This window comes from Macaca mulatta, chromosome 3 (assembly GCF_049350105.2).
Source record: "Macaca mulatta isolate MMU2019108-1 chromosome 3, T2T-MMU8v2.0, whole genome shotgun sequence".
NCBI lineage: Eukaryota > Metazoa > Chordata > Mammalia > Primates > Cercopithecidae > Macaca > Macaca mulatta.
Window position 1 is genome coordinate 48,055,183 of NC_133408.1, and position 15,819 is coordinate 48,071,001.

The following is a 15,819-nucleotide window of genomic DNA, read 5'->3' on the forward strand; positions in this document are numbered from 1 at the left end:
GCAACCATCAGGAATGGATAGTTACTTAAACAGCATCCCTCTAGCTGCTCAGTTGAGAATAGACTTTGGGACAAGTGCAGAAGTGGGAAAACCAGTTAGGAGGCTATTGTGAAAACGCGGAAGAAGTGATGGTGGCTTGGACTGGGTGGTAAAATGTGGTTGCAGACTGGTTATAACTTGAAAGTGGAGGCCAGAGGAATTGTCTATGGTGTGGATGTTGGGTGTGAGAGTATTCCGGTGTAACCCCTGGTTTCTGGCCTGAGTGGTGGGAGAGATGAGAGGACCACAGGAGGAGTAGGTGGTGGGAGTTTGAATATTTGGTATTGGACATACCAAGTTTGAGTTGTCCATTTGATGTCCAAGCAGAGATGGTGGTAGAGCTGGGTGCCATGGCTCACGCCTGTAATCCCAACACTTTGGGAGGCCGAGGTGGGTGGATCACGTGAGGTCAGAAGTTTGAGACCAGCCTGGCCAACTCGGTGAAACCCCATCTCTACTAAAAATACAAAAATTAGCCAGGCGTGGTGGCATGCACCTGTAATCCCAGCTACTGGGGAGGCTGAGGCAGGAGAATCACTTGAACCTGGGAGGAGGAGGTTGCAGTGAGCAGAGGTCTCACCACTGCACTCCAGCCTGGGTGACAGAGTGACTCCATCCCCAAAAAATAAAAAACAATAAAAATAATTAAAAAAAGATGGTAGTAGATTGTTAGTTATACAGTCTGAAGTTCAGAGCAGAGGTCTGGGCTAAAGGTACACCCTTGGAGGCACTATTATATAGAAGGAATTCAAACAGATTGGGCCGGATGCGGTGGCTCATGTCTGTAATCCCAGCATTTTGGGAGGCTGAGGTGGGAGGATTACTTGAGCCCATCAGTTCAAGACCAGCCTGGGCAACATAGTGAGAACCTCTCTACAAAAAATAAAAAATAGCTCAGCATGGGTGCATGTGCCTGTCAGGAGGCTGAGGCAGGAAGATTGCTTGAGCCTGGGAGATAGAGGTTGCTGCGAGCTATGATGGTGCCAGTGTACTCCAGCCTAGGCGACAGAGTGAGACCAAGTCTCAAAAATAAATAAATAATAAATAAATACAGAAAAAAATAGAACTATGAGACTGGATGAGATTGTGAAGGGAGTGGGTATAAATGTTGAAAAGAGGTTGGGCGCAGTGGCTCACACCTGTAATCTCGGCACTTTGGGAGGCCGAGGCGGGTGGATCACGAGGTCAGGTGTTCGAGACCAACCTGGCCAATATGATGAAACTCACCTCTACTAAAAATACAAAAATTAGCCAGGCATGGTGGCAGGCACCTTAGTCCCAGCTACCTGGGAGGCTGAGGCAGGAGAATCGCTTGAACCCGGGAGGCAGAGGTTGCAGTGAGCTGAGATCGTGCCACTACACTCCAGCCTGGGCAACAGAGCGAGACTCCGCTCAAAAAAAAAAAAAAAAATTGTTGAAAAGAGTCTGAAGACTGAGCTTCAGTCCTTAGTGGAGCTGCTGTTCCACCATGGTCCCTCAGCTGTTCCTACAACACCTAAGGGTGCTCCAAGGTTAAGATGTGAGATGAGGAAGAACCAGCAGAGCCGACGGAGAGAAAGGAATTTGGGATCCCAGAGGCCGAGTGAGCAAAGTGTTCTAAGGAGAAGGTAATGAGCACGCCTGTCAAATAATGCTGGTTGTTTAGTAAAATGAGGACTGAACGGAGGTCATTGCCTCGACCAAGTGGAAAGCATGGGTGACTTGCTGAGCACTTTCCATTTTGCAGAAGGGCAAAAGCCCAAAGTGTAGTGGGTTTTTTTTTTTTTTTTTTTTTTTTTTTGAGACGGAGTCTTGCTCTGTCGCCCAGGCTGGAGTGCAGTGGCCGGATCTCAGCTCACTGCAAGCTCCACCTCCCGGGTTTACGCCATTCTCCTGCCTCAGCCTCCCGAGTAGCTGGGACTACAGGCGCCCGCCACCTCGCCCGGCTAGTTTTTTGTATTTTTTAGTAGAGATGGGGTTTCACCGTGTTAGCCAGGATGGTCTCGATCTCCTGACCTCGTGATCCACCCGTCTCGGCCTCCCAAAGTGCTGGGATTACAGGCTTGCGCCACCGCGCCCGGCCCGTGTAGTGGGTTTAAGAAAAAGTGAGAGTTATCAATTTTGGAGGCCAGTTAATTGAAAAAGAAAGAAAGGGCTGGGCGTGCTGGCTCACGCCTGTAATCCTAGCACTTTGGGAGGCCGAGGCGGGTGTATCACCTGAGGTCAGGAGTTCGAGAACAGCCTGACCAATATGATGAAACCCTGTCTCTACTAAAAATACAAAAATTAGCCGGGTGTGGTGGTGGGCACCTGTAATCCCAGCTACTTGGGAGGCTGAGACAGAAGAATTGCTTGAACCTGGAAGGGGGAGGTTGCAGTGAGCTGAGATTATGCCACTGCACTCCAGCCTGGGTGACAGAGCGATACTCTGCCTCAAAAAAAAAAAAAAAAAGGTAAAAGAAAGAAGTGAGAGGAAGGGATTAAAAAGAGCCAGGATAGGCTGGGGGTGGTGGCACACGCCTGTAATCCCAGCACTTTGGGAGCCCAAGGTGGGCAGATGACGAGGTCAAGAGATTGAGACCATCCTGGCCAACATGGTGAAACCCTGTCTCTATTAAAAATACAAAAATTAGCCGGGTGTGGTGGTGTGTAGTCTCAGCTACTTGGGAGGCTGAGGCAGAAGAATTGCTTGAACCTGGAAGGGGGAGGTTGCAGTGAGCTGAGATTATGCCACTGCACTCCAGCCTGGGTGACAGAGCGATACTCTGCCTCAAAAAAAAAAAAAAAAAGGTAAAAGAAAGAAGTGAGAGGAAGGGATTAAAAAGAGCCAGGATAGGCTGGGGGTGGTGGCACACGCCTGTAATCCCAGCACTTTGGGAGCCCAAGGTGGGCAGATGACGAGGTCAAGAGATTGAGACCATCCTGGCCAACATGGTGAAACCCTGTCTCTATTAAAAATACAAAAATTAGCCGGGTGTGGTGGTGTGTAGTCTCAGCTACTTGGGAGGCTGAGGCAGAAGAATTGCTTGAATCCAGGAGGCAGAGGTTGTAGTGAGCCAAGATTGTGCCACTGCACTCCAGCCCTGGGTGACAGTGAGACTCCGTTTAAATAAAATAAAATAAAAAAGGCCGGGTGCAGTGGCTCATGCCTATAATCCCAGCACTTTGGGAGGCCAAGGCGGGTAGATCACGAGGTCAGGAGATTGAGACCATCCTGGCTAACACGGTGAAACCCCGTCTCTACTAAAAATACAAAAAATTAGCTGAGCGTGGTGGCGGGTGCCTGTAGTCCCAGCTACTTGAGAGGCTGAGGCAGGAGAATCACTTGAACCCGGGAGGCAGAGCCTGCAGTGAGCCGAGATCGTGCCACTGCACTCCAGCCTGGGCAACAGAGCGTGACTCCATCAAGAAAGAAAGAAAGAAGGAAAGAAAGAGAAAGAAAGGAAGGAAAGAAGGAAGGAAGGAAGGAGAAAAAAGAGAGTGAGCTAGGATAGACAACTAATATAAGGAGAGTGTTTGGTTAGTTTTTTTTTTTTTTTTTTGAGATGGACCCTTGCTCTGTCGCCTTGGTGGGAGTGCCTCAACTTCCCAAGTAGCTGGGATTACAGGCGTGCACCACCAGGCCCAGCTAATTTTTGTAGTTTTAGTAGAGACGGGATTTCACCATGATGGCCAGGCTGGTCTTGAACTCCTGACTTCAAGTGATCCTCCTGCTTCGGCCTCCCAAAGTGCTGGGATTACAGGCGTGAGCCACCGGGCCCGGCCTTCACTTCCCTTCTTAGCTAGCTTAAATGTCTTTTAAATTTTTTTTAGTGGGGTCTTGCTCTGTCATCCAGGTTGGAGTGTAGTGGTGTGATCACAGCTCACTGCAGCCTCAACCTCCCAGATTCACTCTAAACTGGGCTAGGCAGACCTGGCAAGGCAGTATGTGGAGGGAGTGGAGGGATGTGGAGGGAGTGGAACACAACATTGAGAGACCCAGTCAAGAGGACCCAGGCCCGGCTCAGTGGCTCACGCCTGTAATCCCAGCACTTTGGGAGGCCGAGGTGGGTGGATCAACTGAGGTCAGGAGTTTGAGACCAGCCTGGAGAACATGGTGAAATGCCATCTCTGCTAAAAATACAAAAACTAACCAGGCATGGTGGCAGACACCTGTAGTCCCAGCTACTCCAAGGCTGAGGCAGGAGAAACAATTGAACCTGGGATGGGGAGGTTGCAGTGAGCCAAGATCACGCCACCACACTACAGCCTTGGGCAACAGAGGGAGACTCTGTCTCAAAAAAAAAAAAAAAAAAAAAAAAAAGATGACCTAGAGGAGACTGACTAAAATTTTCATCCATCTTACCCTCTTTCTACTGTGTCCCTTCTCTCCCTCCCCAACATCTTCCCTTCCCTTTTTTTTTTTTTTTTTTTTGCAACAGAGTCTTGCTTTGTCACCCAGGCTGGAGTGCAATAGTGTGATCTCAGCTCACTGCAACCTCTGCACCCCAGGTTCAAGTGATTCTCCCATGTCAGCCTCCCGAGTAGCTGGGACTACAGAAGCCTGCCACCATGCTGGCTAATTTTTGTATTTTTAGTAGAGACAGGGTTTCCCCATGTTGGTCAGGCTGGTCTTGAACTCCTGACCTTAAGTGATCCGCCTGCCTTGGCCTCCCAAAGTGCTGGGATTACAGGCATGAGCCACAACTCCCAGCCTCCTTATTTTCCCTCCCTCCCTCCTTCTTTCCCTCCCTCCCTCCCTTCTTTCCTTCCTTCATTCCTTCCTTCCTTTTCTTTCTTTTTATTGAGGTAAGGTCTTGCTGTATCGCCCAGATGGGTGTGCAGTCATAGGATCATAGCTCATCGCAGCCTCCATCCTCCTACCTCAGCCTCCCGAGTAGCTGGGACTACAGGTGTGTGCCACCACGCCCAGCTGATTAAAAAAAAAAATTAGAGATAGTGTCGTCTGTGTTGCCCACGCTGGTCTCGAACTCCTGGCCTCAAATGACCCTTCTGCCTCAGCCTCCCAAAGTGTTGGGATTACAGGTGCAAGCCACTCCACCTTGCCACAGTCTTTTTTGTTTGTTTGAGACAGGGTCTCACTCTGTCACCCAGACTCGAGTGCAGTGGCACTATCATAGCTCACTCAACCTCCTGGGCTCAAGGGATCTTCCAGTTTCAGCCTCCTGAGGAGCTGGGACAACAGGCATGCACCACCACGCCTGGCTAATTGTTTTCTTTTCTTCTTTTTTTTTTTTTTTTGGTTTTTTTGAGATGGAGTTTTGCTCTTGTTGCCCAGGCTGGAGTGCAGTGGCGCGATCTCAGCTCACCACAACCTCTGCCTCCCGTGTTAAAGCGATTCTCGGCCGGACGCGGTGGCTCAAGCCTGTAATCCCAGCACTTTGGGAGGCTGAGACGGGCGGATCACAAGGTCAGGAGATCGAGACCATCCTGGTTAACACGGTGAAACCCTGTCTCTACTAAAAAATACAAAAAAAAAAAAAACTAGCCGGGCGAGGTGGCAGGCGCCTGTAGTCCCAGCTACTCGGGAGGCTGAGCCAGGAGAATGGCGTAAACCCGGGAGGCGGAGCTTGCAGTGAGCTGAGATCTGGCCACTGCACTCCAGCCTGGGCAACAGAGCTAGACTCCGTCTCAAAAAAAAAAAAAAAAAAAAGCGATTCTCCTGCCTCAGCCTCCCCAGTAGCTGGGATTACAGGTGCGTGCCACCACGCCCAGCTAATTTTTGTATTTTTAGTAGAGATGGGGTTTCACCATGTTGGCCAGGATGGTCACAATCTCCTGACCTCGTGATCCGCCCACCTCGGCCTCTGAAAGTGCTGGGATTACAGGTGTGAGCCACCGCACCTGGCCCAATTTTTTAAAAAAAATTTTGTAGAGATGAGGTCCCACTATATTGCCCAGGCTGGTCTGGAGCTCTTGGGCTCAAGTGATCCTCCTGCCTCAGTCTTCCAAAGTGCTGAGATTACAGGCGTGAGCCACCACACCCAGCTCCTTGCCACCATCTTGGTGCCAATCAAAATAGTCCTGAATAAATCTGACTTACTGTTTTAACAAGAGTCAGATTTTTTTCTTTAATAAGCGCAGTAGAAGAGGTGAACTGAAGAGGAGGGGCTGCAGTCATTGATGAAGACAAGGTCCAAGGCAAAACCACAGAGTAACAGGGTAAGGTGGAGGTTGAGATTTACAGAAACAGAGTTCAGTGACGGACAGGCCAGGGTATGCAAGGGAGTGCTTATAACTGACCCTGAAAACGTTTTTTTTTTTTTGAGACAGAGTCTCTTTCTGTCGCCCTGGCTGGAGTGCAGTGGTGCAATCTCAGCTCACTGCAACCTCTGCCTCCCAGGTTCAAGCGAACCTCCTGCCTCAGCCTCCTGAGTAGCTGGGACTGCAGGCGCACGCTTCAGTTCAGAAGTTCCAGAGAAGCCTGGGCAACATGGCAAAACCCGGTCTCTACAAAATATTTAAAAATTAGCCAGGCGTGGTGGTGTGTCTCTGTGTAGCTCCAGGCACTCAGGAGGCTGAGGCAGGATGCTTGAGACAGAAAGGCTGAGGTTGCAGTGAGCCGAGATCGCGCCACTGCACTCCTGCCTGTGCAATAATCCCTGGATTCAAAAAAAAAAAAAAAAAAAAAAAAGAAATGAAAAGAAATGTATCTGAAACTCTCCAAGCTTCAATTTGCTAATCTGAAAAATTGAAATAGCGGTACCAACCTCACAGAGTGGCTAATTTAATACAGTGCTATTTGCAAGGGATAATTTATCGAACCTTTAGGTGTTGTTCTAGAGTACCTATTAGGTCACTGAACTCACAACCTTAGGAGGGAGTTTCGAGTTTATGCCCATTTTACACGAGGACGCGTTGGCAGGCGATACTGCTGTTCATGGGATCTGTAAAGAGTGAAAAAAGAGTCTCAGCTCTCAGTAGAGTTCACAGGCTCTAGGGTTTCTGCTGGAGGTGAGAACACTGTGCAGGGAGGCACGAAAGCGGGCATCAGATGGTGCAAAGCGACGCTGGGCCCAGCTCGGCGGCCAATGGCTCCCTCCGGTGGCCGAAGCGAAGAGCGCAGCTGGATCGGGCGCGAAGAGAGGATCCCCGCAGCCTGTCAGGGGGCGAGGCTGGAACCCGGTGGAGGTTCTAGGGCTTTGAAAGGTTGGAGGACTAGGACTCCAGAAGTCCCCGAACGAAGCGGGCCGGAGTTCCAGGTGACGCACCTGGCTCAGGTGTCGCAGCCCCGCCCACCTCCCTGCCGCCTTCCGCCGTCCTCACACGCCCCCTTTAGGAGGGTGGCTGCTCCCGACGCCTCGGAGCTCGGATTGGGGTCCGGTCCCCGCGGCCACGATTGTTTGCACCTAAGTGATGGAGGCTCCGAGACCCGCGGCCCACGCCCTGCCGGGGACGCTTGTCTGCAGGGCTGCATTGCAACCCAGGCGCACGTGGAGCTGGAGCCGCGCGGGCTGGGGGAGCGCACAGAGGGTCGGGCTTCCCCGGGCGCGCCCACGGGGCGGGGCCGAGGACGGGGACCAATGGCGCGCGCGTGCTGGTGGGGGTGGGGACAGGCTCCGGGCCTGGCATCCCGGTAGCCGCAGCTGTCTTTTCCGGCCCCCGTGCGCTCTCCGCCCGAGGCGGAGCCCCCCGGCTCGCGGGGATCCCCCGAGCGCTGCGTCCTGCGGGTGGGTGAGTGAGTGCCCCGCGGTCCCCGAGATGTGGGGTGCATCTGGCCGGGGAGAAGGAGATCTTGGCTCCTTTGCACCCCAGCGGGCGCAAAGGGGCAGGAGCCCGGGTTGGGGGAGGAGGAGGAGGACCCGGGGACCTTGTGTCGCTCGGTGGGAGCCTGTCTGTGTTTCTGTTTTGCTAGTCGAGGGGTGTGTTTGGGTTGGTAGAGTTTGTAGGGGGGGTGCCTCGTGTGGATGGGAGGAATCTGGGGAGGCTAAGGCGAGGGTGGGGGGTTGAGATGGGTTGAGGGAGAGGATTGACGGAGGGTGGGGTTTTGAAAGAGTTGGAAGTTTCTTGGGTGCGGTGATTGCATGGGGGGTCTCGGTAGGGGCAGCTCAGGACACCGAAGGAGAGGATGGCGAAGGCTCTCCTGCCCACAACTTACTTCCCTTTTGGGAGATTTGCTTCCTCTTGCATTGCTAGTTAAGGAAGGAGAGGCTGGAGTAGCCTGTGCCGTCAGAGAACCTTTGCCCCTTTGCAGAACCGGTGCCATCCCTAGTCTCAGGAACATAGGGGAAGGGGTGGCCCCCAGGAGCCAGGAGTGGCCCTGAAACTCTTGCTGACAGGTTTGGGGTACCACTTTTTTTGTGGAGCAGTGGCTGGTACCATTTGCAGCCCTATGGGCTCTTTTTAGCTGCTGGTAAGCAGGGTGTGGGTGCGTTCCTGTTTCCTTGTGGTTGTGTCTTTTTTTGTTTTTTTCTTGAGACAGGGTCTCGCTCTGTCACCCAGGCTGGAGTGCAGTGGCGCGATCTCGGCTCGCTACAGCCCTAAGCCTCCAGGACTCAGGTGATTCTTGTGCCTCAGCCTCCCAAGTAGCTGTGATTACAGGCATGCACCTGCATGCCTGGCTAATTTTTTTTGTTTGTTTGAGACAGTCTCACTCTGTCGCCCAGGCTGGAGTGCAGCGGCGCGGTGTTGGCTCACTGCAACCTCTGCCTCCTGGGTTCAAGCAATTCTCCTGCCTCAGCCTCCCAAGTAGCTGGGACTATAGGCATGAGCCACCACGCCTGGCTAATTTTTGTATTTTTAGTAGAGACGGGGTTTCACCATGTTGACCAGGGTGGTCTCGAACTCCTGACCTCAGGTGATCCGCCCACCTCGGCCTCCCAAAGTGCTGGGATTACAGGCGTGAACCACTGAGCCCGGCCAATTTTTGTATTTTTAGTAGAGAGCAGCTCTCTCTTTTGGGGAGGCTTTGGGATATTTGATTAGTGGTCTTTGGGGGTGGGTGGGCTCTGTGGGACTGCTTTTGATGCAACATAATCTCCTTTGCAGGTCACCTAACCCATTTGTGTCTTCCTCTACCCGTGCTCAGCCATGGCCAGTGAGAGCTCACCTCTGCTGGCCTACCGACTCCTGGGGGAGGAGGGGACTGCCCTCCCTCTCAATGGGGCCGGGGCTCCTGGAGGGGCATCTGCCCGGAAGCTGTCCACCTTCCTGGGTGTGGTGGTGCCCACTGTCCTGTCCATGTTCAGCATAGTTGTTTTTCTGAGGATTGGTGAGTGGGTTCTGGGGCGCGTGTGGACTGACTGTAGTATAGGAGGACATGATGGGGAGAGGTGGAGATGGGACTGGGATGAGAGTAGGAAGGGGGACCCAAGAGAAGTGGTTGGCTAAAGGGTTTGGGGAGGGGCTCCCTGTGGGCTTGCATTTAGCTCCACCCTGGAGCTCTGCAGACCCAGGGGGTGGGGGATATAGGGTGTGAGCCCCTGTGACCTGACTCGCTGCTCCTGCCTCAGGGTTCGTGGTGGGCCATGCTGGGCTGCTGCAGGCCCTGGCCATGCTGCTGGTTGCCTACTTCATCCTGGCGCTCACCGTCCTTTCTGTCTGTGCCATCGCCACCAATGGAGCCGTGCAGGGGGGCGGAGCCTACTGTATCCTCCAACATCAATGGACTGGGGTCTGGGCTGTTCTGCCTGCTCGGGAGGGTGTGGAAGGGGCCATTACCTTTGTTGGCTCAGGGGCGAGACAAGTGTTTTTCTTCATTCTTAAAATTTTTTGCCGGGCGTAGTGGCTCATGCCTGTAATCCAGCACTTTGGGAGGCCGAGGTGGGCGCATCACGAGGTCAGGAGATCGAGACCATCCTGGCTAACACGGTGAAACCCTGTCTCTACTAAAAGTATTAAAAAAAAAAAAAAAAAATTAGCCAGGCATGGTGGCGGACGCCTGTAGTCCCAGCTAGCGGGAGGCTGAGGTAGGAGAATGGTGTGAACCTGGGAGGCAGAGCTTGCAGTGAGCAAAGATCGTGCCATGCACTCCAGCCTGGGCGACAGAGCGTAACTCCGTCTCAAAAAAAAAAAAATTTTTTTTATGCTGGGTGCGGTGGCTCATGCCTGTAATCCCAGCACTTTGGGAGGCTGAGGTGGGCGGATCACTTGAGGCCAGGAGTTCAAGACCAGCCTGGCCAACATGGTGAAAACCCGTCTCCACTAAAAATACAAAAATTAGTTGGGCATGTTGGCACTTGCCTGTGATTCCAGCTACTCGGGAGGCTGAGGCACGAGAATCGCTTGAACCTGGGAGGTGGAGGTTGCAGTGAGCCAAGATCGCATCACTGCACTCCAACCTGGGCAGCAGAGCAAGACACTGACTCCCAGACTGCAGTGCAGTGGCGCCATCATAGCTCACTGCGGTCTTGACTTCCTGGGCTCAAGTGATCCTCCTGCCTCAGCCTCCTGAGTAGCTGGCACTATAGGCATGAACCACCACCCCTGTTTAATTTTTAAATTTTTTGTAGAGATGGAATCTTGCTATGTTTCCCAGGCTGGTCTTGAATTCTTGGCCTCAGGTGATCCTCTTGTCTCAGCCTCCCAAAACGCTGGGATTACAGGCGTCAGTCACTATGCCTGGACTGGCAGGGCAAGTTTTAATAAATGTGCAGCAGGCAGGCTCGTATAATGAAGGAGATCAACATTGCCCTACATGTTAATGCCAATTTCTGGTCTAACAATCTCATCTGTTAGGCAGTGATTGTTTTACAGATGCAGAAACTGGCACTCAGGGGGTATGAGTGACTTGTGCAAAGCCACATGGCTGGGGCCTGGCTGCACTCAGGTTAAGTGCTTGGAGCTATGGCAACTTCCTCACGTCCATTTCAGTCTCTTTTCCCTTAATGCTTCCACTTTCAGTCATGATCAGCCGCACACTGGGGCCCGAGGTCGGGGGCAGCATTGGGCTCATGTTCTACCTGGCTAACGTCTGTGGCTGTGCCGTCTCCCTGCTGGGACTGGTGGAGTCTGTGCTTGACGTCTTCGGGGCCGGTCTGTGCTCTGTCTGATCTGGGCAGTGCTGCGGGTTTGCAGGGTCTGGGAGTGTGGGATCATGAGGGAGAAGGTCCTCTACAGGAGAGGGGCAGACTGAGCCATTACCTTGGCTTTCTGGAGCTTCTGCTGTGTGGCCAGCATCGTGCAGGAGATGTGGACATCTCTGAGATTGTCCTTGCCTGCAGGGAGCTTGGATCTAATCGGAGAGACCAGGCTAAGATTCTTAAAATTGACAGAGACCACCAGGGAGAGCTAAGATGCTGGGATGGAGCTAAGAGGGAAGTGGGGAAGGTGGTCTCTCTGACAGCAGGTGGGTAGAGGGGGCTTGTCTTGCTTTGGGTCATGGTTGGGGCTGGGTACCTTCTTTTTTTTTATTTTTTATTTTTTTATTTTTGAGATGGAGTCTTGCTTTGTCACCCAGGCTGGAGTGCAGTGGTGCGATCTCCCCTCACTGCAACCTTTGCCTCCTGCGTTCAAGCGATTCTCCTGCCTCAGCCTCCTGAGTAGTTGGGATTACAGGCACTCACCCCCACGCCTGGCTAAGGATTGTATTTTCAGTAGCGACGGGATTTCACCGTGTTGGCCAGGCTAGTCTCAAACTCCTGACCTCAAGTGATCTACCTGCCTCAGCCCTCCCAAAGTGTTGGGATTACAGGTGTGAGCCCTGGCGCCCTGCCCCCCTTTTTTTTTTCTTTTTTCTTGAGGCAAGGTCTTACTCTGTCACCCAGGCTAGAGTGCAGTGGTACCATCTTGGCTCAATGTAACTTCTGCCTCCCGGGCTCAAGCGATTCTCCTACCTCAGCCTCCCAGTAGCTGGGACTACAGGCATGCCTCCCCACGCCTGGCGAATTTTTGCAGTTTTTGTGGAGTTGGGGTTTCACAATGTTGCCAAGGCTAGTTTTAAACTCCTGGACTCAAGTGATCCTCCCACCTCAGCCTCCCAAAGTGCTGGAATTATAGGCGTGAGCCACCCACCATGCCCGGCTGGTGGGGTGCCTTAGGATCGGGCCTTCTAACTCTGTCCCTACCTCTTTCCAGATGCCACAGGGCCCAGTGGGCTCCGGGTCCTGCCCCAGGGCTACGGCTGGAACCTGCTGTATGGCTCCCTGCTGCTGGGCCTTGTGGGTGGGGTCTGCACCCTGGGAGCTGGCCTCTACGCCAGGGCCTCATTCCTCACATTCCTGCTGGTCTCCGGCTCCCTGGCCTCTGTGCTTATCAGCTTTGTGGCTGTGGGGCCAAGGGACATCCCCTTGACCCCTCGGCCTGGCCCCAATGGCTCCTCCCTGCCACCCCGGTTTGGCCACTTCACCGGCTTCAACAGCAGTACCCTGAAGGACAACTTGGCTGGTGAGCTGGGCACTGCCGTGGCAGGAATCTCGGGGCGAGGGGTGGGCAAGCATCAGGGCTGGGCCCTTAAAAGTCTCTGGATGAGCACAGGTGTTAGAGGGAATGGTGGGCAGGAGGTCTGGACTGCAGAGCAGTGCAGTTTAATTCAGGCCTGTCTAGCATGTGTTTGGCCAGCGGGGCAGGAGGAAGCCCACAAAACAGTCCCTGCTTTAGAGGAACTTGTGTTCTAGCTGAGGAGAGACGTGCATTTAGGAATCAGTTAAATAGCACAGTAAGGCCCAGCATGACTTTAACAGATCAGGATCTCCCAGGAGTGGAGAGAGGGAGGCCTGACTATGGGCTGGGGAGGGCAGGAGCCAGGGAGCTGGAGGTAGCCTGAGATAGATGGGTGGGGGATTCAGTCAGGAGCCGGGAACAGAGAGGGAAAGCATCTCAGGGAAGAGCTGGAGACTGGGTGTGGGGACTCACATCTGTAATCCCAGCATTCTGGGAGGCTGAGGCAGGAAGATCACCTGAGGTCAGGAGTTTGAGACCAGTCTGACCAACATGGTGAGACCCTCTCCCCGTCTCTACTAAAAATACAAAAATTAGCTGGGCACGCTGGCTTGCACCTGTAGTCCCAGATACTCAGGAAGCTGAGGGAGAATTGCTTGAACCTGGGAGGTGGAGGTTGCAGTGAACCGAGATTGCGCCATTGCACTCCAGCCTGGGTGACAGAGCGAGGTTCCATCTCCAAAAAAAAAAAAAAAACAAACCAAAAACCATAAAATAAAAATACAAAAATTAGCCAGGAGCAGTGGTGCACTCCTGTAGTCCCAGCTACTCAGGAGGCTAAGGCATGAGAATCGCTTGAACCCGGGAGGCAGAGGCTGCAGTGAGCTAAGATCGCCACCCCTGCACTCCAGCCTTGGCTTCAGAATGAGATTCCGTCTCAAAAAAAAAAAAAAAAAAAATAGGCTGTGTGCGGTGGCTCACGCCTGTAATCCCAGAACATTGGGAGGTTGAGCTGGGTGGATCACCTGAGGCCAGGAGTTCGAGATCAGCCTGGCCAACATGGTGAAACCCCATCTCTACTAAAGTTACAAAAATTAGCCAGGCGTGGTGGCGGGCACCTGTAACCTCAGCTACCTGAGAGGCTAAGGCAGGAGAATCGCTTGAACCAGGGAGGCAGAGGTTGCAGTGAGCCGAGATCACACCACTGCACTCTGGCCTGGGTAACAGAGCGAGACTCCGTCTCAAAATAAATAAATAAATAAATAAATAAATAAAAATTAAAAAGTTAGATGGGCATGGTGGTGCACACCTGTAGTCCTAGCTACTTGGAAGACTGAGGCAGGAGGATCGCTGTAGCTCAGGAGGGAGAGGTTGCAGTGAGCCACTGCACTCCAGCCTCGGTGACAGAGCGAGATCCTGTCTCTAAATAAATAAATAAATTTATAAATAAATAAATAAATAAAAGAGTATGGATTAGGGTCTGGAGGGAGGAATGTCAGAGCATTAGGGGGACGTGGCAATGTGTCTGGCTGACCCAGGGCCAGTGCAGGGGCAGGCTGGTGTCTTAGTGAGTACAGTGCAAGGGGACTGTGGGAATGTGCGGAGAGGGTGGCTAAGAGGCCTGGATCCCCGAGAGGGATGCTGATGCCCTCTCCTCCCTGGGACGATCCTCCTAGCTGGCTACGCTGAGGACTACACCACAGGAGCCATGATGAATTTTGCCAGCGTCTTTGCTGTCCTCTTTAACGGCTGTACAGGCATCATGGCTGGGGCCAACATGTCAGGTGAGAGTCCCTGCCTGCTGCCTCCTGGGGGTTTGGGGCTGCCACCGTGAGGGACCCCGGGGGACGGTGGGAGGGCTGACCTCGCTCCCTCTGCTCCCCCCTCTCCAGGGGAGCTGAAGGACCCCAGCCGGGCGATCCCTCTGGGCACGATCGTCGCTGTCGCCTACACCTTCTTCGTCTATGTCCTGCTTTTCTTCCTCTCCAGCTTCACCTGTGACAGGTGTCTGGGGAGGGACGGGGGTGGAGTGTTGAACAAGATTGGTGCATCTGGGTCACCAAGGGAAGCACAGGCTGGGGGACTGGGGAGCAGAAACCCAGCTTGTTGGAGTGGAGGGAAAATAGGGGGAGGGTAGCTACTAGCGATTGACAACCTGTAGCCAGCAGCTGCCATGGACCCAGTGCTGTTGTAAGCACTTAGCTTGCAAGTGAGGGTGGCTAGTGACTTTCTACCCAGTTTGCATTTCCACAGATATTTGGCCTTTTGTGCATATACCGTTAGGTATGACAGCCGGGTGCGGTGGCTCACACCTGTAATCCCAGCACTTTGGGAGGCTCAGGCAGGAGGATTGCTGGAGCCCAGGGGTTCCAGACCAGCCTGAGCAACATAGCAAGACCCTCCCCCCAAATACAAAAATTAGCCAGGCGTGATGGCAAATGCTTGTAGTCCTGGCTACTTGGGAGGCTGAGGTGGGAGGATTGCTTGAGTCCAAGAGGTCGAGGCTGCAGTGAGCTATGAGTATAGCACTGCACTTTAGCCTGGGGGTTGGAGTGAGACCTTGTCTCTTAAAAAAAAGAGAAAGGAATGACCACTGAGTGATTAAATCCAAGGCCGCCCAATGAATACCAGGCATATCCCTTTAGCACATTTGATATCTGAGTCTGATCCTTAAGATCAGGGCTGGAGATTTTCCTACCCCATGACGCATGATCATCTGTGTCCAACTTTCCCTCCTTCCTAGGACCCTGCTGCAGGAAGACTATGGGTTCTTCCGTGCCATCAGCCTGTGGCCCCCACTGGTGTTGATTGGAATCTATGCCACCGCGCTCTCAGCATCCATGAGCTCGCTCATCGGCGCCTCCCGCATCCTCCATGCCCTGGCCCGGGATGACCTCTTTGGTGGGTTCTCTGCCTCCTTGCTGGCTCGGAGCACGCCCTCCCTTGTCTGTTTGTCCATCCCCGTTAGGCCCCGGCTGATGTGTCTGCTATGGATTCTGTTTTTCTAGGAGTGATCTTGGCGCCGGCCAAGGTTGTGTCCCGGGGCGGAAACCCCTGGGCGGCTGTACTGTATTCTTGGGGCCTGGTGCAGGTGAGCCTTCTTCTTCAAGGGGCCCTTTCCCTCACCCCACCAGCTGGCAGGATGGGGGCGCAGTTAGATGCAGGCTGGAAGACAAATGCAAAGGCAGATGTGTATGCACTTGGCGGTGCACTGGCACTCTGCAGCGTTCACTGGCACTTTGCGGGGTTCACCAGCACTTTGCAGGTTGCCCCAGTGCTTTGCAGGGTTCATTGGCACCCTGGGGGGGTTCACTGACACTTTTTGGGGTACATGGGCATTTTGCAGGGTTCACTGACACTTTGTGGGGTATATTAGTATTTTTCAGGGTTCACTGGCACTTTGTGGGGTGCCCCAGCACTTTGGGGGATTCACTGGCACTCTGTGGGATGTACCAACACTTTGTGGGGTTCACTGACACTTTG

The 15,819-nt window shown here is 53.2% G+C and overlaps 1 protein-coding gene across 17 annotated transcripts in view; it reads left to right on the forward strand.

Moving 5' to 3' along the window:
- SLC12A9 (solute carrier family 12 member 9) overlaps positions 1-15,819 on the forward strand; it is a 35,852-nt gene that overhangs the window by 13,398 nt on the left and 6,635 nt on the right. For 2 of the 17 annotated variants that reach the window (XM_015134492.3, XM_077996471.1), the window contains exons 1-9: positions 7,573-7,688; positions 9,007-9,229; positions 9,471-9,605; positions 10,861-10,992; positions 12,034-12,342; positions 14,013-14,120; positions 14,229-14,340; positions 15,080-15,237; positions 15,345-15,427. In XM_015134492.3, the coding sequence (XP_014989978.3) occupies positions 9,049-9,229; positions 9,471-9,605; positions 10,861-10,992; positions 12,034-12,342; positions 14,013-14,120; positions 14,229-14,340; positions 15,080-15,237; positions 15,345-15,427 (1,218 nt within the window). In that variant the 5' untranslated portion in view covers positions 7,573-7,688; positions 9,007-9,048. Of the gene's footprint in view, positions 1-7,572; positions 7,693-8,436; positions 8,518-8,843; positions 9,250-9,437; positions 9,606-10,860; positions 10,993-12,033; positions 12,343-14,012; positions 14,121-14,228; positions 14,341-15,079; positions 15,238-15,344; positions 15,428-15,819 lie in introns of those variants that run through there. The other 15 variants (XM_077996459.1, XM_077996465.1, XM_077996466.1 and 12 more) reach the window with 15 other exon arrangements.